Genomic DNA, 25,035 nt, shown 5'->3' on the forward strand with positions numbered 1-25,035 from the left:
AAGCGCCTTGGCTCCTCAGGGCAGGTGGCACCTGAAGCATGTCCACGTAGCCCGGAGCATCCCATCACCGCCGGAGGTCTGTGTGCCGGGCGACATGGATGGGACAGCACCCATGGGTCACCCCAGCCATGACTCCACCAGGGACCGGCCAAATCTGCCTGTGCCGGTGAGAGATGTGCTGGCACCAGGCATCTCCCAGGCAGCCTTTGCCTTTAGCTCCACTCCTTGTTTGCTTTCTACCAGCCAAGCCAAGCAGCGGGGCTTTTGCAGGGACAGTCCGGGGTTAAAGCAAACCTTGCAGTGGATGTGGTCTGGGGCTCTTGTGCAGTCTGCAGGGTGTTTTCCAGCAAAGCCCTGCGTGGGGCTGCTCCCCCTCTGCCCTGCGTGTAACCGGATCCAACCCCCACCAAGCAAGCATTTGTATTCGGAGCATTTTCTGAATGTTTTGCATTTGGGAGACACACGAGGAATGTCTGCTGGGGAGGGCAAACTGCGTGTGAACCGGCGAGGGGCTGGTGCCTGTCCCGGGCTGCGTTTTGGAGACCTGAGACCCTTCTCCATGCCTGTCCCTGCTCAGGTCCCGCTTCAAACCCCACAACTTTCCCGGTGCAAAAAGGCATTTTTTCGGTAAAAAGAGAAACCACCGTTTCTACCAACTCCTTCCTGCTGCACGCTCCCACCGGGATCAGTCTCTCACGGAGCATCTCCTGGCCTCCCCCTTGAGCCCTGAAATTGTGGCCAAGCGTTATTTGGGAGAAGGCGCCTGCTGGAGCATCATCGCTGGGTCTCACCATCCCCAGCCTTCTCCTCCCCGAACCCCCTGTCCAAAGTTGGCACCGCGCCGGGCGGCTGCTTGCAGACACCTTTGCTTCCCTCTGCAGGAAATCTCCATAAATTGCAAGGCGGGCTTTATGCATCGCGTTATCCCAAGAGCTGGACCCCAACCGGGGCTGGAGCTGCTGCGGGGGGGACACCAAGTTCGTGTCTGCACGGCATGGCCTGCCAGAGCCACTGGCTACTCTTATCTCCATCACTTGACTATTATACTTAATCAGGACGGGGGGGATATTATAATTTTTTTTTTTTTAAATCCACTTTTCTTTTACACAGAGCAAATTATAATCACTTTTAATTGAAAAAAAAAAAAAAAACCACTGATAATATTCTGAACCAAATTTCTGGAAGAGAATAATTAACAGTGCAATAAATCCCCAAAGGAAATGCTCATTAATCTTGTCTTTCAGAAGCAAATTTTAGAAGAGAGCTTATTTAAAACATTGCTAATAATTATAGGAAAGTTGACAGCTTAAAAGCCCCCAAATCTATCAGGGGTCTCCTCCTATCAAATCCTGCGGTAACTAGCTCAGGCTGGACAGGAGCATCTCTGCTCTCCGGGCCGGGATGGCTGCCGCGGCCGTCGGGTACCACCCGGGATGGGTGGGACCCCCCGGGGTGGCCCCAGGTGGGTTACAGGGGACGAGGGCTTCTGTGTCACCGGGGATGGGCTTGGGAGGGCTCCGGCTGCGGGTCAGCCCTCCTGCCGGAGCTCGGGGAAAAGCTCAGGGAGGGTGGCAAAATCATCTGAACCAGCTTGGGGGGTGCGCTCAGAGCATCCGTGCTGGGGCTGCTGGCCAGTGCCATGCTGCTCCTCGTGCCACCCATGGTCCTCATGCTGCCCGTGGTCCTCGTGCCGCCCGTGGCCCTCGTGCTGCTCATGGTCCTCATGCTGCCCATGATCCTCATGCCGCCCGTGGTCCTCATGCTGCTCGTGGTCCTCGTGCCGCTCGTGGTCCTCGTGCCGCCCGTGGTCCTCGTGCCACCCATGATCCTCATGCTGCTTGTGGTCCTCGTGCTGCTCGTGGTCCTCGTGCCGCCCATGGTCCTCATGCCACTCGTGGTCCTCATGCTGCTCGTGGTCCTCATGATGCTCATGGTCCTCGTGCCGCCCATGGTCTGTCTAAGCCCTGATGTGAAATGCCACTCTCTCAGTCTACCGAAGCCGGGCTGTGCACGGGTCTCTGGGGCCGTTGCACCCTTTAAGCCAGAGCAGTTTGGGGAGGAATAATGGGATTTTGCTGCTTTCGCAGAGACCAGCCTCCGCTGGGGAGGTGGTGGTCCATCAGTTTGTCTGCTGGGGCTCGGCAAGCCTGGTGTCACTGGGGACCACTGTCACCAGCAGGATGAGACCTGCAGGAAAGTGGCCTTCCTCGGTCACTCACCCATGGACAGGGGCTCACAGCACCCCGATGGGTGAGGGCTGGATTCGTGCGCTTGCTGACGTGCATCCAGCCGACCCCAATTGAAGTCCGTGACTGTGTTAATTGCAATGAGCCAATTAATTTCACTCGGCAACACGTGTGTGCGTGCGTGTGTCCGCCCAAAGGCAGAAGTGGCCAAATGAATGTGGGGCAGATTCTGATCTGCCGTGGCCCCCCCCATCCCCGAGCAGCCGTGCCGCTGAGTGAAGGGGAGGAGAAGGATGCCAAAAGGATAACGAGCTAAATGAGGCTTGGGTGAAAATACCGGTGATGTGCTCATTGCTCTCAGGTTTCCTGTCCCCGTTTGACCAGGGCTGGGAGCGGGAGCGGAGGGGAAGGCAGCTTGGAGCAGACCCAGGCTCCGCGGGGAGGAAGGAAACGTGGTATTGGCCTGGGAATGGTGTCATTGCCTTTGCTTTTTTGCTTTTTTCTTCTTTTTTGGGGGGTCACGGAAGGCTAGGAGAGAAATGAGAAGCAGGGCCCTCCCTCGGGAAAGTGGGGTGAGGGGGGTACGGTGACGCGGGACACCGGCGTGCCGTGCCGTGGCGATGCCCGAGGGGGTCAGCCAGGGCTGGGGATGGTCAGGGTGTTGCCGCTGGGCTCCCCTTCCCCAAAATCCATCCTTTATCCGCATCTCCGGCAGCGCACAGAATCATTTCTCCCCTTCTTCCACCAGCTCCCCTTCAGCATCCCGTGCACAGGGGTGTCAATGGACAAATTTTTGTTAAATTTAAAACAAAAGCGAGCCAGAGAGAGGAAAATCCTCCCTTTTGGCTTATGCAAATTCACTCTGCTGCGATAACAAATCTGCCCAGGTCTCGCAGACCTGGGGAGATGGCGAGATTTCATCGCAGCAATATTTAATACCTCTCCAAGGCCCCAGTGAAAGAGAGCACTTAATCCCACGCTTAATTTTGGTTCCATGCCTTAAAATACTGAGCGATGCACTTGTCTCGAAGCGAGGGCCTGGGCCCACTCGGGCACGCCGCGGTTCTCCAAATAAGCAGGACAGCAGCCAAATTTCAGCAAAAAAGTTGAGTACGTGCCACGGTCCATCCCACTCTGTCCGTTTGCACCCTGGCAGGATGCGGGCCGGTTGCCGGGGCACCCGTGGGGTGATGCGGGATGCACTGGTACCCAGAGCCCTTCGCCTGGTGGGACACCGACCTGCTTTCAGCCTCCCAATCTTCTGCTTTAATTGCTCAAAACAGTGTCTAAGGAGTTGATTTGGATTTTTTTTATTATTTTGCCGGGCTCCTCTGCCCGTGTACCACCCTGCCCCAGGCAGGTCCTGCCACGTCGGGGACCCCAGGGGTTCCTGCGGTCCCCTCCCGCCTGCTCTTTGTCATCTGGAGCCGTCATTTTAATTAGGCAGCTGCTCTGTACCTCGCTGCCCCGCGCGCCTTTTATCTGCGTTCTGTTAAATGATCTCAAATATGTGATATGATAAAGACAAACAAACACCCGTTCAATTTAGTTCACCCTAATGCCAGACTCTACTTTTACCGAAGTAATTAAGATTAATGCAGTTGATAATTTAGGAAGCATTCTTAAATGTACCCTTCTGGCAGCATCTAACATGTAATTTTACCTTAGAAGATTTATCGGAGCACTTAGGTAACAGATAGTTCCTTAGCAAACAGGAGCATTTAGAAGGAAAATGAAAGATTAATATTTCTTAAATAAATGTCAAAATAAGTCATTCTTTATTACAGCCCTACAAAGATGTTGCTGTCAGGCCCAGCCCCTCTGCTGATTCCCGGGGGAGATTAAACCCGCCGCAGTCTCGGGGCTCGGCGAGCAGGAAGGGAGGAGGTCTCAGATGTCCGATGCCTCTGGTTTTTTAGGGAAGCGGACGCTTTGAAGGGCTCCGCTCGCCCATGCCAAAACACAGCAGAACCTGGGCAGCCCCTTGGTTTGGGGGGGCAGTTTGGGAGCTGACCCTGACCTTGTGCCAACCCGTCCCCACTCGCCCCGGTAGGTCCCGGCCCCGCTCGGCACATCCCGGCTGCCTCTCCTGCTCCACGACGGAGGAGAAGCTGAGCTAAACCTCCGGAGAGCCTCGCCGCTCTCTATCACCAGCCATCTTATTTCCTTCGGAAAAGCCTCAGAGGCTGTTGGCCGCGGCTGGGGATGGGACCGGAGCGTGTGGCCGTGCCTGATTGACACCCAGCTCCCACGACCGCCCAGCCGGGGAATTACGGGATTTGCTTTGCCAGGTCACCCTGATCCACCCGTCCCTTTTCACGCAGACATCGGATTGGGGTGACCTCCAGCCGGGGCTGAGCCGTATCCCATGTCTTCTCCTCTCCCCCCAGCCCAGCCACCTCCTCTGTGCTGTCTCCCGTGGGGCATCCCATCTGCCAGACGGGCAACCTCCTCTTGCAGCGCCTTGGGGTCGGGCGGCGTGAAGATTTGGGAGGGACCCCCGGGAACAGCACAGAGACGCCGGCTTGCAACACCCCCACATCTCGCGGGGTGCCCGGGGAGCTGCCAGGCTTGGCCGTGCCCGCCCAGGGACCTGCCCTCCTCTGCTATTTCGCATTATAAGCCGAGGAAGGATTAGGACTGTTTGCAAAATCTGGATCCCGAGCGAAAGTTGGATTCTCACCAGCTTGGAAATTCAAAGCTGTTCAGATCCAGAAAATCAATTTTGGGCCATCGTGAGCAAGAAACAAACTTTCTGAATAACCTTCCAACTTCTCCTTGGGCCAGAAAAATCTGCTGGAAACAACCTCTTGCCCCGACACAGCCAGCCCAGGCCATCCAGGAGCGTGTGTGTGCGCGTCCGTGTGTGTACACACCTCCGGCATCTTCCCCAGCCCCTCTTACAAGGTCCTTTTCAAGCTCTCGGCATCAGGGCTCAGCTCCTTCCCGCTGCGGTTTCTGCCCAAGGGATGCTCCAGCTTCCCCCCAGCCTTTCTCAGAAAGAGCCTCTTGTCCATCCCCAAACCTGCCCCTTTGGTCCCGGGCAGTGCCCGGCCATGGGGCCAGCCCCGCTCCCCGGTCCCAGCCTCCCTCCTCAGGGATGAGCAGGGACCAGGGCTGGCAAGGGAGTTGTCACATCCCTCCTGGTGAGATGTCCCACGCGCTGCTTCGTGCCGGGCAAGAACCGGACCCCTCATCCTGCTTTTCTCTTCATTTGATCAGGAAATGGGTTAATGTCAGAGCAGAGTTTGATGTTTCTGGAAATGACCCACGCGCTCTTGGGGAGCAGCGAGTGTGGGTTAGCTGCAGGCTGGACCTGGGGCTGGCAGGGAGGTAACAGCAATCCCTTCAAATCCCCCCTTATTCCCAAACTTGGGAAAAAGCACCCTTTTCCCAGCTCACTCCCAAGGTGTAACGTAGGCGAGTGCTGTTGCGGGAGCGTGGCCTGATCCGGCATGGTACGGGATGGAGAGGGGCGGGAGGTGAGCTGCTCCTCCACCGCCTGCCCACTCGGGGCTGGGCACCGCAGGGACCCGCACGTCACCGCCCAGCTGGGGGGCACCGAGGGTCGGGGACGGCGCGGGGGACCTGGGCTCATCGCTGGGTGCAGGGTGCAGGATCAGGCCCGGCTGGCAGCGGGCTGGCAGCTGCCCCGTGGCCGCTCTCGGCACCTGCGGGAGGCTGGCCGGTGCCCTGAGCGTGCCCGGGGCTGTGGTTTGGGTTTTGGCCGTCCTCAGTCTCCCCTTCCTCCTCCTCCTCCTCCTCACACCGGCGAGGCCGTTTCCTGCCTCCCGGGGCCGTATCCTGACCGTGGTTACAATGAGCCCCTGCAAGGCGTCGGGTCTGCAGGACCCCAACGGGCAGAGGTGGTGGCCGGGATGCAGGGGATGGAGCTGGGGCACAGAAGAGGGGGAAGCGAGACCCCATCTCCATCCGTGCCTCAGTTTCCTCACTCCCACAGCACCCTATGACCACGCACCCAGCCAAAGCCACCCACCCAGAGGGACCCAGCTGGGGGTGGCCATGCCGGGCCATTTTGGGGTGGAAACCCCTCCTTTTGGCGGCTGAGCTCTCCCCGCGCGCCGCGGTGCCGGCAGCCAAGCCAAACACGGATTCCTGACATATTTTTCTCTTTCCTTTGCAGCCAAGAAATTCATATTTCATGGGAGGTGAAAGTGAGTCCCGGCAGTAGCTGAGCGGCGGAGGGTGCCAAGGTACGGGCCAGCTGACAGCGCAGGGTTGGATGCTATTTTTGGGAGCCAGACGCTCTCCTCCTCATCCCCGACAGGCTCGGGGGATGCCCCCCGGCCCCCCTGGAGGCCCGGCTGCAGGGATGCTTGGGGACCTCCCCGGCTGCTTTTCTGGCCCCACAGCAGCCCGGCTGCAAGAAGCAGAAAGCTTAAAGAGGTGGCAGGTTTTGAGAAGGGGCCAGTTCACAAGGGGAAGGGATTTTTCGCCACCCCACGAAAGCCGTGCCTGGATAGGATCGACCCGCCCGGGTAGGATTTACATCCTTTAGGCAGTGGTTAAATGCCCCTTTTTGGGGACAAAAACCCAAAGCGTGTTCAGAGTCACCCCCGCATCTCGTGGAGCTGGTGAAAGCCCGCAGAGCCAGGCGGGTTCATTTTGGGACCCCCACATGCCCCCTGCCCACCTCCCTCCCGCCAGCCGCAGCGAAGGGCATTTGCCTGCGTGATGCCACCCAGCCAGCACCTTGATTTTTATTTTTTTTCCCTTCCACCCACTCCCACGCCCATCCCTGAGCTGCCATTGCCTGAAACCGCAGTGCCTCCGGCCGCGATACCCACCCAGATAACAGCAGCCCCATCCCGGGACGGTTATTTATTCACCTTGCAGGAGCAGCCTGCGAGCTCGCCCGTGCCAAACCCCGACCGGAGCCGCTGCCCCGGGACCCCCACGCCGACCGGAGCCCCTTACACCCAGCCCTGCACGTCTCCCAGCCCCATCAGGGCTTCGCTGGACCAGGCACTGTATATACAAATAGCAAGAACAGTCCCTGCCTTGCTAATCTCAATAGACGATACAAAGAGCAGATAGGCGAGGGGAAGCATTATCGGGCCTGATTTACAGATGGAGGGCTGAGTCACCGTGATTAACTGACTTACCCAAGGTCATGCAAGGGAGAGGCCGAGCCGAGCGCTGAACCCGGCTCTCCCGAGTCCCCCAGCGAGGCCATCCCTCCGCTCCCCGCCACGGGGAAGGAGTTTTTCCTTCCTCCCGGATCGATGCTCGGCTGAGCCCAGGCAGGGGCTGGGCAGCGGGGCTGAACCTGCCTCTCCCCAGGCAGCGCCGCCGTTTCAGCCCTTTCTTCGTGCTTTGCTTCAGCAGCTGGTGGGGTTTTCTCGTTGGGCGTTGGGGTTTTTTTTGCTGTTCACACAACCAGTTTGTTCCCTTGCCGCTGTTTCCCCCAGAGCGGGGTTGAGACCCGGGGAGATGCTTTACCTGCTGCTGCCCTGCCCGCGGTGGGGATGTGGTGGTCCCCTCCCTCTCCGTGGTGTGGTCCCCATACGGTGTCCCGGCTGAGACGCAAAGCTTCAGCATCCTGCCGGTGGGATCCACAGCTCTTCTCTCTTGGGAAGGAGATGCTATCAGGGCTGGGGGTGACACAGTCCCCCGGGACATGCGTGCTGGGACAGCCCTGCAGCAATAAGTGCTAAAGGGATGGGGAAGTGCTAAGGTGCTCCGGGAGCACCGGCAGCCCCAGGGGACCCTCGGCTCTGCCCCTCGGGCACGGCTGGCTCTTGGGGTACAAGGAGCTGAGCCGCTTGGCTCCGGGTGCCGGAGAGCCACGGCGGTGAATCACAACCCGTCTGGCATGTTGGGGCTCCCGGCAGGATGGGACCTGCCCTGCGGAGCGGCAGGCTGGGCTCTGCTTTGCCAGCCAGTCTCCTGCCATGGCTGCTCGGCTTATCCTTGTGTCCCCGAGCCACAGCGGGGCTGCAGGAGGCTGTGGGTGGCCCCATGTTGGCCCCAGCGTGGGAGGATGCTCCAGGGACGGGCGAAAGGGCTGAGCACCCGGCAGGGCACGCAATTGCAGGTGGGGATCACTCTCCCTGCGGCCAGGCAGCCTGGTAATAAATATCACACGCTTTTTTTAAAGTATAACCTTCCTTTGCCCCCGTCCCATCCCTTCCCACCTCCTCTTCCAGGAGCTGAAACATAAAAACCCAAGAAGTGATGCCACCGGTGACCCAAAGAGGAGCCTGGTCCCTGGGACAGGCTAAGGAGCGGGCTGAGAGCCTGTAAAAAAAAAAAAGATTAAATGGTCCCTATTGTCATTTTATTCTGGGTTTTCTATCCCGCAAGGGTGAACTATGTTTGGGCTGGATCCATAAACCCTCGGGTGATGGATGCAGGCAGCTGCCTGGGGAATATCGCTTTAAATCAACACGCCCAGCCCTCCTTATCGAACGCCCCATCGGGAGCCGTGCTGGCTGAGCCTCGCCGAGAGGCCCCAGATTTCTGCACCGTGCCGCTCCCCGGGCTGCCGTGCCATCGCGTCCCGCCGCTGGGTTTGCGGAGGGTCATGCACCATGGCCGCGGGTAGCGGGAGGGACCCCCACGCAGGGACCAGGGACCCCTGAGCCCTGGTGCGGGGATAAGCATCAGGGTTTTGGGGAACGAAGCCCTGATTTACACCTTGCCCTTATCCCCATGCACCGTCTGTTATTTGCATGGGATAAATTCATGCCCATCTCCCACCCAGGCTCTGCCACCACCGCCGGGCATCCCGGCATGGCTCATGGATCCCCTTCATCAGCGGGACAGTCCTGCGTGCCACCGGCTCTTGCTTTCCCCATCTCCATCACTCTGCCAGCACAGGGAGCACAGTGTTTGTTTCTCCTGGCGCTCAGCACTAATGCACCAGCAAACCCCAGCCCTCGCCATGCAAATCCTGCAGCTTTACGGATACACAACCGAGCCTTTCCTTAAAAAAACAAAAAAAGGCTCCTTTATGTGGCTGAAAGAGCACGACTGTGATAATGTAGCGAGCGCTGGCCTTGGGTATTTTTTATCTTGGCAAGGAGCCTTTGCAAATTTAAACAGCAGCAAACAGGCTTTGCAGTTGTGGCTGGAAGCGGCATAAGTGGCGCATTGTTTTGCAAGCAAAACCCTTGCGTGCCAAAGGGCCGCGTGTGAGCTTTGGCCGGCACGCGGGGGGCAAGCACGATAGGGTTCAGCCGTATCAGCCCGGAATTCATTTCATTTTGCGGGGTGTGAAATTAGGGAGGAATTCAAGCCCGACAGCTCGAATCGGAGAGGGGAACCCCGGGAGCCCCCCTGGGCTGTCCCCGCTGCATTGCCTTCCCCTCCCTGCATGGGCTCGCAGCACCTTTGCAGAAGGAACGGCGGGGATGCAGCCGTGCCTCTGCTATCTCTCTATATACACGATAATATTATTAATGCATATGTGCTGTAGCAGCATTGTGGAGCGCTGTGTGCTCACCCCGGCTGCTGTGCACATGCAAAGCATCAAATATGAACTGAGAGATGACCCGTGCATGCTGCAGAGACCCCAAATAGAAGCAGGTCGCTCCCCTTTTCTTGCAGAAATTCTCATTTTCTGCTCAGATCACTGCTGGGCGGGGATGGCGAGGCTGTGCAGCGTGGGGTGGACCCCGAACGGGGCTGGGGAGCTGTAAGAATTACAGCCAGGGGAAGATAAGCCGAATTTCAGGCTGCTTTGCAGCCAGGTCACCCCCTCCCCAGCTCCCAGCGGTATCGTGCGTTTGCCCCCTGCGGCAGACAGTAAAGAGGCATTTCTAGTGCGGGAGGAGAAAGAAAACCCTTTCTGTTTCAAATAGATTTTTAAAAAGAGACTCTTTAAAACAGGGGTTTACTCTTCTTTTTAATATAACCTGTGTCTGGGGCTAAAATCCTGGTGGTACCTTTTAAAAGGCTGCGCTTGACTTGTGCTTCACGTCTAATGCCCTGAGGTCCTGTATTGTAAAATCAGCTGGTAAATTCAGGACTTAGTTTTTATTCTTTCACCTACTTAACAGTGTCTAAAATTGCGAGGGCCGTTTGCGGGTGGTGTTAAAGTTAAGGCCGAGGCAGCAGAAGCTCGAGTCCTTTCTCCGGGGGTTTCAGAGCAATGGTTTGGTGGAGGGGCAGCGAGGTCGAAGGGATGCGCTGGGGCGGGGGAATCGCGGTGGAGCAAAAGCCTTTCGCTGCAAAGCCCGACCTCATCGTCCTCCCAGCCGCGGGAGCCGGGACACGGGGACGTGGGGACACGGGGACAGAGAGCCCTTCCCAGGACGCCTCTCCCAGCCCGGCCCGACAGCCCTTCCCGCTAATCCGTAGGTGGAGCTCTTCTGTCATCTTTTTCTGCTTATGTTGCTAAGTAGTACCCAGAAATAGCTTCCCCGGGAGGAAAAAAGTGCCTCCCTCAGCAGCTTTTGCCAAAGGTGAAATGCTCCGAGCATCCTTTGAAGAGCCAAAGCTGGAGGGCTTCGCCCCAGGGCTGCTCGGGGGGGTTGCGCTGCCCCTTTCTCCATCCCGCTCCCCACCGCAGCGCCAAGAAAAAGGGCCAAAATATCTCCCCTCCCTCCCTTGGCCCCCTCCCTAGCTGATGGCCGCCCTTTCTCTCTTTTCTCCTCCCCAGGTCTGAAACGATGCGGCAGAGCCCCGCCGGCGCTCGGGACCCCACGCCGCCCCGGCCCCAGGGAGCCGCTGCCCCTCTCACCGCCCCGGTGCCCATCAGCGGAGGACCATGCCCGTGACGGAGGGACGGCAGCTCGCAGCGGGAAGGGAAAACGGGGCTTTCTAGCCTTTCCCCCCTCCTTGGTATCATGACTGGAGAGACCCAGCATGTTTACACCATTGGCGATACTGAGGCCGGCCCCAAAGACCCCGACAAGGACTTTGGCTTTGAAGGCTGCGGGGAGAAGGATGGGAGGGTGCTCGGCGGGGAGGGCACGTCCCCCTTCCCCGGCCCCAAGGACAAGGAGCCCCACAGCCAGCGGGAAGCCGTGATCCGGCCGCAGCAAGTGGGAAAGATCGACTTCAAGTCCCTCCACCGCAAACCCAAGTTTGGCAATGACGGCGCATGGGGAGAGGTCAAGGACAGCCCCCAGTCCTCCCCGGGAAAGGGTCGGGCCCGCGAGCGCAGCCGGCGCTCGGGGAAGGGCGAGCGGGGCCACCACCAGCTTTACCGGCTCAGCATCGCCGGCGCCCGGCCGAACCCCACCATCGGCATCGCCTACCCCCAGCAGAAGGTGACCCCCCCGAAGAAGCCGGAGGCGAATTGCGGCCCCGTGACCGGCAGCTACCGCTTCCACGTGCCCAGCATCCCCCAGCGCGAGGCCGAGCTCCGGCAAGAAGACCTCGGCTTCGGCCGCTGCTTCCCCGATGCCGCCACCGGCCGTACCTCCGCCAACTATACCTCACAGCCCGCTCCCCGCCACGGCCCCAAAGGGCAGCCCCCCGCCGCCGGCATCCCCCTCAAGAGCCCCGGCACCAATGGGCAGCTACATTATTTAGAGTTTCAGGCGAACGGGGCCGACTCCTGGCCTTCCCCGGAGAAGAGCTTTGCTGGTGCTAGCTACGGGGTCTCGGTGCAGAAGCCCAGCTCTTTCCCCGAGGGCGGCAAAGCCGGCACCCACGGTCTGGGGGCTTTGCCGTGCCAGTACCCCTTCCAGCTGCTGCATGAGTCGGGGAAGGAGCCGTACCGCAGCGATGCGGGGAGCCAGGAGTACCTGGACGTGGGGCTCGCCGCCGGCCAGCTGGCTCACGGCACCTTCGCCTTCCACTCATCCTCCAGAGAGTGGCAAGAGGAGGCGTTGAGCGGCAGCTCCTACGAGAGCGTGTCCCCCGAGGGCAGGCTGTATGGCTTGCCCGCCCCGCCACCGCCACCGTTCCTGCACCCGCCGCCACCGCCGGCCTCACACCACGGCCCGCTGCCGTGCTGCAAGGGCAGGAGCGAGCATCCCGCCGACTCCAATGGTGCTCTCTCATCGTCTGGTGCTATCGACCAAAACCCAAGCACTTTCCAAGAAAACCAAGCTGTTTTTCCGTCTAGTTTACACTCGCCTAGTATGCCAAAGCCAGTCGGTAAGAGGCAAGCCTCAGCGAAAGACAGTGTCCCCAGCCCGCGGCTGCTGGTCCAGAGCAGCCCTCTGAGAAGGAACATGCCACCAAACTCTCTCTCCCAAGTGCACTTTCAGAGTAAAGCCTATTGCAGTTCCCCCGCGGGCAGCGCCAGCGCAGGATCCGTGCCTTTCGAGACAAGCATTCCCACTACGGCACCCACCCACCCCAGGCTTGTGCAAGCTTGGGAAGGTGCCACTAAGGCGTTTTCTCCCATGGATCAGAATTCAGCACCTTATTCAAACCCTGTTGGAAACCAGTTCTCATTCGAGTGCCAGTCTGGCCCCGAGCAGAGGCAGCACAGGCAGAAAAATGCCAGGATGCCTTGGCAGCAAATACACCTTGCATCTGCAATGCCTGGTCAAAACAGGCTAGAGCTGTCAAGACAGATCACCAGCCAGAAGCTCTCCTTCCCCCTGGGCACGTCGGAGTGGCAGGGGAGCGGGAAAGCCCAGAAAGGGCCTCCCATAAGTAACTCTCCGGGGTATCATGGCAAAAAGCTCTTGTCGGGAGAGAGCCTTGGGGTCCAGAGGGGAGACCCCAACTCGACGGCCGCTTTCTCTTTCGAGAGCGGGAAGGAGCCGGGGTCTCCTGCCTGCGATTTGAGAAGCAAAGCCCTATTCTACAGCATGGGTCAAGCAGGTCCTCCTCCTCCTCCCTCCAGGAGCTCGTCGGGCTCAGCGCTGGTCCTGCCACCGTCAGCCTTGGTGGCTGCCTCCCCTTGCGAGTCCCCGCTGCCATCCCCTGTCCCCAACCCCACCTGCGGCAGCACCTGCTCGTCGCTCTCCCCCATGTCCAGCAGCCCGCTCAACCCCGGCTTCGAAGACAGCCAGATGTCCGGAGCGCTGACCCCCTCTCCCTTTTTCCAGCACCCCTGCCATCCCAAGGACGGCAACAAAACCTTCCACCCCTCCGACGTCCTGAGCTCAGGCTCGCTTCATTACCACCCCCCGGACTCCGTCAAGTCCTTCCACTTCCCTCCTGACACCCTGAAAGATGACAACCTCCTGAAATGCGCCCCGGCGAGCCCCTTCCACAAACCCGGCATGGAGTTGGCCAAAGGATGCTCAGATGGGCTGGACGGGGAGCAGCCTCCGCCGCCGTACTCCTCCCACCACTTGCTGGCCAGCTCGCTCAGCAGTGCCAGCCTGGATCAGCTGGACGTGCTCCTGACCTGCAAGCAGTGCGACCAGAACTACAGCAACCTCTCCTCCTTCCTGCAGCACCGCCAGTTCTGCGCCTCCCATCCCGCTCCCCAGGGAGAGAGCAAGGATGCTCCCCGGGCAGCCGAGGGGCGGAAAGCGCTCCCCCCGGAGCCCCCCAAGCCCCCCAGCCTGGGGCTCTCTCCGGACCCCCAGGCGCACTTGTTGGCGTTAAACAAGAGCGATGACTTCTTGCTGGATGGGGAAAGCAAAAGCGAGGGCAAGGAAGATGCTCTGAAGGGCGGCCTCTTCAACGGCCTCGCCGCCAGCTCCCTGCCGCTCACCGCCTCGGACCTGGACATCGACGATGCCAAGCTGGACAGCCTGATCACCGAAGCCCTCAACGGCCTGGGGTACCAGTCGGATAACCCAGAGATCGACAGCAGCTTCATAGACGTGTTTGCCGACGAGGAGCTGACGGGCATGAAGGCAGCCGGCGGTGGGATGTCCCACAAGGCGAAGGAAGCCCTGGCCTCAGAGAGCAAATCAAAGCAGGCAGCAGCGGAGGAGAAGGCAGCGGGCCAGCCCAAAGCCAGCTATTTTTATGAGGACAGCCACCCAGGTAGGGAGCAGGCAAAGAGAGGGGCAGGAAAGCAGCACCTTCACAAGGGGAGGGCAGCGCGGAGGTTGGCAGCCCAGGAGCCAGATCCCGGAGCAGCAGGAGCAGAGAGGACGGCCAGGTTGCGGGCGGGCAGGAAGAACAGCGTCCCATCAGCCACTACCTCCTCCAAGTCCACCTCCAGCCAAAAGCATCCCAGGAAGCTCAGCCAGGAGCCTCCGACAAAGAGCGAGGTGGGGCCAGGCAGTGCCACCAAGAGCTCCAAGCCACCCCGGTTCTCCATGAAGGACATGAAGAAGCGGAAGCCCCGAAGTGGGACGTGGAGCAAGGAGCTCATTCACAAGATCGTGCAGCAGAAGAACAAGCTCCACAAACTGCAGGTGAAGAGCAGCAAGCAGGCGCAGTTCCCCCAGGTCACCGAGAGGCTGGTGCTAGCCGCCAAAGAGGGCAGGTTTCGGGAGTACGACTACGTCTCCGACTCAGATGATGATGGAGCAGAGTGCAGCAAGCTCCGAGGGAGGAAGAAGCATGGCACAGGATTCATCGGGAGGACCAAGTACACCTTCAGCAAGAAACGCCCAGGAAGACGTGAGAGAGCCAAAGAGAAAGACCCAGCCTGGAGCTACAGCCGGAAAAAGGACAGTCAGAAAAGGGAGGCACAGGAGCACAGGGAGGTCCCAAGCCAGGAGGATACCGAGAAAGAGGATTGTGCCGCTAAAGTCCGAAGACGAAGCAGCCAGTCATCTACTGGCAGCAACCACAGCGGTAGCGTGCCTGGCGAGACAGGCAGCAGCCCACCCCACGCTGATGGGGCCAGCTCGGGCAGCGAGAAGGGAGGCACGCAGAGGAGGAGGCGCTCGGGCAGCCCGGCATGCGCGCCAAGGACTCCTCTCAGCCTTCCTGAGGACAGGAGCCCAAAGAAGAGCCAGAAGAGCAAAGGGAGCAGGCAGTTTGGCTCAGCCAAACCTTTGGTAGCAGGCTCCAGGACACGTCTGAGTACTGAACCAGATGTTGCTGTGACGGACTGTGCAAAGGAGGAGCCGTTACCGCAGCCCCAGGAAAGGCAGCTGCTCAGCACGGCCTCCTCGGGCCGGAGCCCCGTCGGGCTCTCCTGTAAGGAGGGGGCAGAAGAGCCCAACGGAGCAGCAAAGTGCACGGGTGAGGCAGGAGAACCCCCTCTGGAGGCTCAGGACTCACCCGAGATGACCATGGTCAGCCAGAGGCATCAGTTTGCCCCTTTCACGAGCGATGGGCTGAAGTACCATGCAGAAGAGCTAACTGCTCCATCCCACGGCGGTAACGAAGCTAGTCCTGCCAATGTGAGTGCTGCCTACTCAGAAGCGGGCATCAAATACTTGAAGGCACACGGGCTCTGTGACGGTCGGAAGGACTATCCCGCGCCAGTTGCCCCATATGGGGGGGATGCAGTGGGGATGATGCTCACTGCCAAGGCGCCCGATCCATACGTCAGCAGCAACAACGCATTTTTTGATCCCAAAGGCCTTCCCGGTCACTACGATGACAACCTCTTCTCAAAGCCCCCAGCCTTGGGCTCCTCACACATGGATGACATGTACTTATGCCGGGATGACATCAACGCCAGCTCTTTCGAGCAGAAGCATGCCAGCATCTCCCCCTATGCCGCAGAAACGCCACAGGGCAAGGTCTCCTCCCCTCTCAGTTTTGATTCCTCTTCGATATTTGGAGAGCTTCCCGTCACCGAGTTTGATCCACCGCTGTACGAGAGTGTTTCTACCAGCAAGGACAGTTATGTGACAACATTCACCTGTCCTGGCAATCCCCCCAGCAAGCCTCTGCCATTTGAGCAACCGTATCCACCATTCATGCCGGAGAAAGACTGGTCCCTCATGGAGGAGGTGGCTCCAATGCTGCCAGAAGACATGGCTCAGTTCCACAGCCTTTCAGTGGAGAAGCCACTAGCCAAGAAATTCCCTGAGGAAGGACCTGTCCCCACCAGCCAACTCTCCCTGCCACTGCCGGACAGGATAACGGATTATAACGTGACTTTTATGAACAACATATCAGATGATGAGCTGGAGATCAAACGATTAGTCACAGAGCTGGAAAGTCAACTGCAAACCAGCAAGCTGGATAACGAGGCATCCGTAGCCCTTCAGAAACCCGAGCAACACGTCGCTGCCCATCTGCGAGGACAGGCGGCTGAGCAGTTCGCACCGCTGCCGGTCGAGCAAGAGACGGGTCGGGAGAAAGGACTGTTTTTGGCAGACGAGCTGGGCAGCTCAAGCCTCTGCGTTGGGGAGAGGCTGGGGGGTGAGAAGCTGGCCATCACAAGCACCCGTGGGGACTACAAGAGACCCAGAGAGCCCTGGCCCTGCCCGGTGGAGCTGGGCTCGCTGGAGGCAGGGGTGTGCACACCAGCCCCACTCGCCGCGGACCATTTCTGCTCCAAAGACAGTGGTGAGCAGCTCCGGGGAGCTGCAGCTGCCAAGGAAAGTGACCCTGGAAAGATGGAAAATGGGTCTTCCTCCAAAAGTCTACCTGGCTTACGCACGCCAGACCCAACAGAGGCTCCCGTCTACACAGACCCTGTGGCAAAAAGCCCCCCTGTTGTCACTGTGTTCCCCAAGACGCTGGAGGCAGCAGAAGAGACCAAAGATCCCCTGCCATCCTTGCCATGCCAGCACAGTGCCGAGAGCTTCCCTGTGCCGGGGAAAGCAGATGAAAGCTTCGCTGTTGCTACAGAGCTGGAGAAGTTTGATGCCCACCTTCCAAACCATAAACCTGAATTTGGCTTTCAGCAAGGTCCCACCCCAGCCTTGGATCTTGCCTTTTCGCCTCACATCAAAGAGGTCCCAGATACAGAAGAAAGACCCTTAAGCAGACCTGAGTCACCCAAAATGGCAAAAAGCACTGTGGACTTCAAAGGGCACGGTGGTGGGTCTGCGTTGATGGAAGAAACAGAGGAGAAGAAGAGCCCCACCACCTGTCCAGGCCCCGGACTCGGCGACAAAGCCAGCAAGCAAAAAGTGCTGCTGTTCGATATGCTGAGTCTGCCCAAGGAGAGTGACTGCGGCTCCCAGAAGATGCTGGCATCCCAGGAGACGGCTGCCAACCCTCTGCAGCAACTCCAGCTCTTTGTTGCCCGAACGGTGAAGAACAACGAAGAGGAGCTGTTGATGCCGTGCTTCCCCATGCTGCTTGCTCCCAGCCACCCCTCTGCCTCCACCCGCATCCAGCCGGACCAGAAAGAGGAGAGTGGTGGTGCCTTGGAAGGGGAAAATCGGACCTACTGCCCTGCCCAAGGGGAGGGGAACATCCCCATTGGAGGCAACGTGGAAAATATTGCTGCCCCAGTGAAAGAGGCTGCGCTTTTCTCCAGTGGATGCGGGCAGCTGGAGTCATTCGGTGCAACGGGCTCCTACTGTGCAAAACAACCCACATTTGCGAAGCCGGAGCTGCAAAATAATGTAACGGAGCTGCAGCACTTAGCAAATGGACATGCGGAGCCGAATGACATTAATATCCGTGCAGATGGTATTTCCCGAGAGCATAACGACCTCTCGCCACTCAAAAACACAGCGGTGACCCCACTGCCAGGGCAAGGAAAGAAAGCTGATCAGCTCGTAGAAGAGCAGGAGCAAGATAAAAACAAAGCGACCTTGGCATTTAAAAAACATGAGCAATCCCATTTAAGCCGTAGTTTGCTCGAGAAAGAAACGCTGGGCAGTGCAGCAGCAGAGAGGCTGGAAAGAAATCAGGTGGGGCAGGGGGCACAGCCCCTGCACAGTGCTTCTGCGAGTCCCACCAGCCCCCCCGGTCCCTCTGAGGAGGATCTCCACCAGGATCGCCGTTTGCTGCCGGAGACGAAAGCTGGCACAGTCAGTGCAAAGGTTCCCAGAGGAGGAAATGGCAAGAAGAAGTCCCTCAATGGCTGTCATTACACAGGCGAAAGTCCGGCCAGCCTGCCCTTGCCGACCAATTTTTCTCACCCCAAATGTTTGCAAAGCAGTGGGGCCGAGGGAGGAGAGGTCCCCAGCTTCGGCACTCAGCTCTCGGATGAGAATAAATACGGCGCGTCCCTGCTTGACACATCGAGTTCATTCATCATGAAGAGGTGTCCTCCTGAGGCCAACAGCCATCACGTCCATCACCCCCCCGTGAGCCCGGTAGAGCAAGGGACATGGAAAAGGGCACCCACCTTTCCTCCCTCACTGCATCACTGCGGGGCCATGCCAATGGAAGCAGTCGAGGATGGCCACCATCACCTCCCCGACCGTGTTTTGGGTAACTACGGACCACCTGAAAGAGAAGGGATGGCGAGACCCTGCGCTCTGCTGCGTGACGACGGTCTGGTGGGCTCTGCCTTGGAGATGGATGGTGCCCAGAAACTGCATGGGAAGGACTGCTCTCTTCCCTGCTCACCACCTTTCAACCGAAAGGGTGTTGGGAAAGAGGTACCCGAAAGTGCCGGTGCTGTGCTGTCAAGTTCTCATTTTAAAGAAAACCAAGTGTGCACCATCACAGATACGGTCGTTAACTCCATTCCTCCAGAAACCCAAGATTACCCAACCCAGCCCACAACAGATCTTCTGCCGATCAGAGAAAGAGAGGTAAACCTGAATCAAGAGAACAAGCTTCAAAGCTGCTGTGATGATGTAAATAAGCATCAAAGTGAACCAGAGGCTTTGTCCAATGGTTTTGTTGTTCAGCAGGTGCCAGCTGCTGTCAGCAGAGGTCTTACAAGGATTGAAGAACTTGGTCCTGCTAAATTAAATGGCCACGAGTTTTCAGAGGCAGCAGAGGTGAGACTTGGTATTTCCAAAACTACAGAGGGTGGAGGAAAGAGTTTAGAAGGGGAGAAACTCAAAAGCCATGGGGCTGGAGAAGCTGGGAGTTGTGTGTTGAACAGTATGGGCCAAGGAGAGGGCAACATGCCTAACAGCACTCCAAACCCTTCCCTAAATGAACCTCACAAAGAAAAGAAGCCAAATGGGCTCCCGGTGACCTGCGACATTTGTTCAGCCACGTTCCGGTCCAAGCCTGGCCTGACCAGGCACAAAGCTGTCAAGCACCAGGTGAAGAACAGTGGGGTACCACAGTCCAGCAAGACTCCCAGGTCCACTTTGATTCCTGCAGACAAGACATCGAAAGCAGCCCAAAAGGTGCCCAGGAGGAGCCTGAAGACTTCAGTCAAAGACAAAACCTGCAGCTCACAGATGCCGACCACCAACGTTGAACATGGCCCCAAGAAAATATGCCCAGACCTGGAGAAAGAGCCCAGTGCGCAGATGCAAGAAGTGGTCAGCAGAGTGCTCAGCGACCTCAGCGTGATCTCCTTCGAGATGTCCCAGGAGCTGCACCGCACACGTGTTCTGCAGAGGGAGATGAAGGCAAAGGGACCGCGCTCGGAGACGAGGGGAGGAGGCGAGGCGGCAGCTGGGAAGCTGGACTCGGGGCGGCAAGCCAGGAAGGGAGAAAAGGGCAGAAGGAGCCAAAGCAAAGATCCTGGAGAGGTGAATGGCAATTCTGAAAAGAAGCTAAACAGGAAAGTGAGACGAAGGAAAACAAAGGTATTTGCCAGCAGAAATGAGCCCGACGGGCCATGTGAGCTGGAGAAGAACGCAGGTCCTCCCCCTGCTGTCCTCAGCTCCAGTCTGCCCAGGATCATGGAGGGCTTGCATGAACCAGGTGGTTGCATCTCCACAGAGGAGCAAAACAGGTCCAACTCAACCCTGCTCTCTCAAAAAGCTGAACAATCCCCTTGTGCAGCTGAGCTTGCAGAGGACCTGGGTGACGGGGTGGTGTCTTCAGAGGAGATGGTCAGCAAGGAGTCAGTAATGGGCACGGTCACCTGTCCCAGGGAGGTGGAAGATCAAGATGGAGTGGAAGACACGCAGGCTTGCAAAAAATGGGTTAGTGGGTTTGTGAAGCAAGTGGAGAAGGGATTGGGCAAGGTAGGCAAAGAGCAGCAGCATGGTGCTGATGGCATGGAGGAGACAGATGCTGAGACAGGAGACAGTCCTGCAGCAGGCAGCAGTGCTGGGGACCGGAGCAGTGCCCCGCTGGGTCCCACAGCTCCTGTTGAAGAGGGTCTGCCGCTGGAGACGTGTGATTCGGAAACCACCCAAAAGGTTCCTGGGCAAGGTGCTCTGCAGACCAAACTGGGGACCAGCCCTCCTCCTGCAGAGCCAAAGCGATGGGCGAAGGCAGACATGCCGCTGGGCAGAGAGCACTGCGTGGAGAGCACGGCCGTCTCGGACCTCCAGAGCTTGTTTGACGATGACTCCACATTCTCCCAGCTGTTCCCCCGGGATGACCAGTTTGTCCGGCGAAAGTGCACACGGGTGTATGGGAAGCGCAGCAAGAAACCCAAGCCCGTCACCGAGGTAAACCTCCAGCCGGCGGGTGCCATCGACCTCTTCACGATCCGATTAGCTTCTGACCTCAGTGAAACCAGCTCTTTCTGTGTCACCAGGGAGGACCCTTGTGAATACGAAACCATCTCTGTTGATGATGCCTTAATGCTAAACATGTGTCACGGCAGCAAGGCGAAGAGCGGAGATGCTGCTCCCAGCGGATCTAAAAGCATTGCGCTGAGTTCAGACCATGAGAAGACCGACCAAGGGAAGGAGGACATTGACATGGAAGACAACATGCTAACCTTCTTGTGCCAAAACAGCCAAGTGGACAACGTCCCCAGCTTGAACGTCTGGGGCAGTCTGGAGAAGGATGGAGAAAGCCTCTCTGCCGAGGACATGTTTGAGCCTCTGATGGACCTTGAGGATGAGCACTCGCTCAGAGAAGCGAGCTCCGAGCCCCCCGACCTGGCGGAAGAGCCCTACAACGGCAAAGCTAACGAAGATTCAGACTCTCATGAATTTCATACCATCGACATCGAGATGCTGAACGCAAAGCTGAAAATGAGAGACATGTGCTTCTTTGGTCCTTGCGAAGATCTTCCTGGCCATGGGGAGGACAACGCTGTGAGTTTCAAGCCGAAGCTGGGCCAACACAGCAAGCAGAGAAGTAAGCTAGAAGATGGGAAGCTGGGGAAAAACCGCAGTGAGATAACCATCAAGGCCAAAGACAAGCAGTACAAATGCAAAGTCTGCTTCCAGTGGTTCCTGACATTAGGGGAGCTGGACTTCCACAAGCTCTCCCATAACCCTTCCCCTCCGCCTACCTGCTACATGTGCGTCCAGCGCAAATTCAGCTCCCGGGAGCAACTGAGGGACCATCTGAAGGAGAAGCATGCCAAAAACAAAGCTGGTCTGTGGGCTTGTGGGATGTGCCTGAAAGAGATCTCCGACGTCTGGATGTACAACGAGCATCTCCGGGAGCACGCCACCCAGTTCGCTCGCAAGGGGCAAGCACAGAAGTCCGTGATGGGTCTGCCAGCCTGCTTCGGTGAGGACAACGCCGCTGTCACCCACTTCCTCAACACCATCATGTATCGGAAGCCCAGCAGGTCCTCCCGGCACGCCGACCCCAGCAGCAAGCATGCAGTTGGCAGAGAGAGCAAGAGCCCCAAGGAGCTGCCCCTCGAGCAGGAGGCCAAGACGATGAAAGACCCCTTGGAAAGCAACGTCAAGGTGAAGCCACCTGCACCTAGCTCCTGTAAAGCATCCGCCAGTCCATCTCCAGACCATACAGCAAAAAGCGAAGGCACCCCAAAATCTGTCCCCATGCACCCAGACTGCAAGGATCCTTCCAGGGACTGTCATCACTGTGGCAAACAGTTTCCCAAACCCTTCAAGCTCCAGCGGCACTTAGTTGTGCACAGTTTACAGAAGATTTACTTGTGCCACAAGTGTCCGATGTTCTACCAGGAGACCAAAGAGCTTCGAAACCACCTCAGCCAGGAGCACGGGATAGTGGAAGAGCAGGAGATCAAGCACACCACCCTGTATGCCTGTGAGCTCTGCGCAGACGTCATGCACGTTATCAAGAAGTCCTTCATCTGCAGCATGTGCAACTACACCTTCTCCAAGAAAGAGCAGTATGACCGGCACATGGAGAAGCACCTGGTGGGAAGCAACAAGACTTTCAAATTCAGAGGAGTCATGAGGCCCGGTATTGCCTCCAGGGAGGGCAGGGAGAAGGTGAAAGAGGATGGCTCTCTCCGGGAGGGCATGCCGCCGAGCAAGAAGAGGAAGGTTGCTCAGCACGGCAGCTCACTCCCGCGCAGCTCGCCGGTCCACCTGGACCACACTAGTGACCTTCAGCTGGTAGAGGCTGCAAGCCCCAGCCTGCAGGCTCCCACTGACTCCTTCCCTACAGCACCTGGTGACCTGGGAGCACCCCAACCCTCTGTGAAAACAGAAGACCTGGTGGGTGACTTCTCTGACCTCCTGGCAGAGATGGAGAAATCCCAGTTTGACACCCTGCCTCCACCACCCTGCCTCTCCCCGTCTTTGCCACAGGCTGTGGCAAGCAGTCCGGAGCTCGGCCATATCACTGCCCTGTCTATCGAGGAGCTGGAGAAAGGAACGTTTGATGGGAAACCACTTCCTTTCTTGGACTCGCCCGAGTTTACCATTGACCTTGCTGGGTTGGCTTGTAACCAGGCCACGGACCAAAAACTCTCTCCTCCACACCTGACCGAGAAACGTGGCTACGCCGCTGCCCATAAAAGAACAAGTGTAGGCAACAAAGACGAATGTATGGCGGGTGTTCTGGAAAATCCCAGTGCAGCCACTGACACCGTGGATGGGATCCCATTTCTCCAGCTTGCCAAGAAGGTCTCAGAGCTTCCTTCCCCACAGGCAGAGGCTCCACCAGCCAAGGAGACCCACAGGTGGGGCAACCCCAGTGCCAGCGACGCCTCTTCTTGGGAAGGTGCATCTAAGGCCTCGTCTCCAGAAGCTGCCTACCACCCCCTGCCCCTGAAGGACAAGATGACATCGCCTACGCTGAACAGGGCTGCCAAAGATTCAACCCTGCAGAAGAAGACCGTGGGTAGCCAGCCCTGCAGTGAGGCTGCTCCCGGTGCGGGCAGTCCCGGCGGCAGCGCCGAGGACAGTCAGCAATCCATCTCGGGGAAGGAGAAAGCCGTGCCTGAGGCTAAGGACAGCAGCATTAACGCCAAGGACCAAGGCAGCAACCCAAGCAAATCCACCGGCCACCAGCCCAGAGGCGAGGCAGCCAGCAACGCAGTGAGGCGCGGCCACGTGGAGCCGAGCAAAGCCGCCGGCAAGCTTCACCCCAAGAGGAGGAAAGAGCATAAGTCCTTGAGCCACCGGAGCAGCTCCGGCTCCCGGGAGAACATGGAGGGAGATGGGAAAAAGAAAAAAGCCCGGATCCCATGCCCGGGGAGGAGCGAGAGCGCCGGCGAGCTCAAACACGCTGGCTGGAGCAACGCCGAAGCTTCTGCCCTCTCCCCCGGGAGGAGGGAGACGCACTGCAACAAACTGGTACCCAAGCCCAAAACAGGCACCCAGCTGAAGAAGATGGTCCTGGACACTTATAACCAGAAGAAGGGGGAGCTCCGTCACGCCAACGGGGACGTGAAGCGCAGGAAGGCCATTCTGGGGAAGAGCCTCCACCAAGTGTTGGCCAAGGGGCCGGCGCCGTCCCCGCGCGGCTCCTTGCACAGCCCGCGTGCCGCCCGGGGTGCCAAGCCGGCCGGCTCGGCCAGCTACCGCACCGCCGAGTCCCAGAACAACCTGCTAAGCCAACTGTTTGGGCAAAAATTAACTAGCTTTAAAATTCCTTTAAGAAGAGATACTTCAGAATAATTTATGGAAGTGACTTACGGTGATCCTCAGCTGCTTTCATGGGGTTTGCAAGGGAAAAATTATCAAAGCATTAAATTCGTTTGTGTAGCATGATTTCTCTGTCTAGCTTAAATGAACTTGCACTGCAGCCTCTGTGAAATAGTTTGCTTTGTGTCTACTAATCTACTTTAATTCACCTGATTTATCATGCAAATGCTAGAACTTTGATGTTGCTGATGATTTTCATGAACTGAAATTGTAATCGCTTTGGGCAGACTGAATCGTCGAGAGCAATTGCTTTATTGCAGAAGTGCTGAGGTTATAAGGATACTTGCAAATCTCAGACCCTTTTGAGACTGTGTCTGTGTTATCTTTGTACAAAGTACTTGAAGAGATGAACTTCATTCCGTAGACGTCTTATTCATAAGGTGCAGTACACTGTAGAAAGCAAATTTTTTTTTTGAAGATTTTGCACAAATAATCCCGTACAATTCTTTTAATTGGGAGCTGGCCTAAGAGATGATACAATTAAAAAAAAAAAAATTAAATTAAGAATCGAGTGTCCTATATTTTGACAGCCATTCCTATGAATTTGTTTCTACATCGTCAAGAGAATAACGAACGGGCTCTGGGGCTGCCGGGGCTGTTGGAGCCCTTCAGAGGATGCTGCCGCTCTTTGACCACTGTAGACGATGTAACCGGAGGAGAGCCGCCACCGCGAGCAAACTGCACCTTGACACTTGTGACAAACTCTGATTTTTTAGGGTTGGATTTTTGTGTGTGTGTGTGTGTGTGTGTTTTCTTTTTGGTTGGGGGGGGGCGTTTTGCGCAATGACAAAACTGTGCCAATTTTCCGCACCGAACCGGTACTGTCCGAGTGCCCTCAACGGTATCACTTCTAAACTATCTTACTGTATTGAGTTAGTGGCTATATAGGTATCCGCTTTTTACTATGCAGTTACTGGTGCTATTCTTCTTTTGTAATGTGAATACAGACTTCCTTGATTGAAAAATAAAAGGGAACCGTTAGGAAGTAGCCGTTACCTGTAAAAGAAAACGAAGCAGGAAAAAAATTTTTAAATATCCAACTTTAGGGAAAAAAAAAAATCCTGTATGCTGGTACTCCATAGTGTCGAAAAGGTTACGTCACGTTAAACGAGCACGTTATACAACCGAACTTTTGAACCGGAAAGAAATCTCAGGTGCAAACGAGGACATGGAAGATAACTAAATACTATTGAAATACTCCCAAGTCAAGGAGGTGAAGTAATGCACTGATG

At 57.4% G+C, this 25,035-nt stretch overlaps 1 protein-coding gene across 1 annotated transcript; it reads left to right on the plus strand.

Annotated features, from left to right (window-relative positions):
• Positions 1 to 10,999: 10,999 nt before the first annotated feature.
• ZNF469 (zinc finger protein 469) lies at positions 11,000 to 23,776 on the plus strand. Its single transcript, XM_059825057.1, has one exon. The coding sequence runs from the start codon at positions 11,000 to 11,002 to the stop codon at positions 23,774 to 23,776; it is 12,777 nt and encodes a 4,258-aa protein (XP_059681040.1).
• The last annotated feature ends 1,259 nt before the right edge of the window (positions 23,777 to 25,035 follow it).

The sequence above is a fragment of the Gavia stellata genome, chromosome 15, assembly GCF_030936135.1.
Source record: "Gavia stellata isolate bGavSte3 chromosome 15, bGavSte3.hap2, whole genome shotgun sequence".
NCBI classification, from domain to species: domain Eukaryota; kingdom Metazoa; phylum Chordata; class Aves; order Gaviiformes; family Gaviidae; genus Gavia; species Gavia stellata.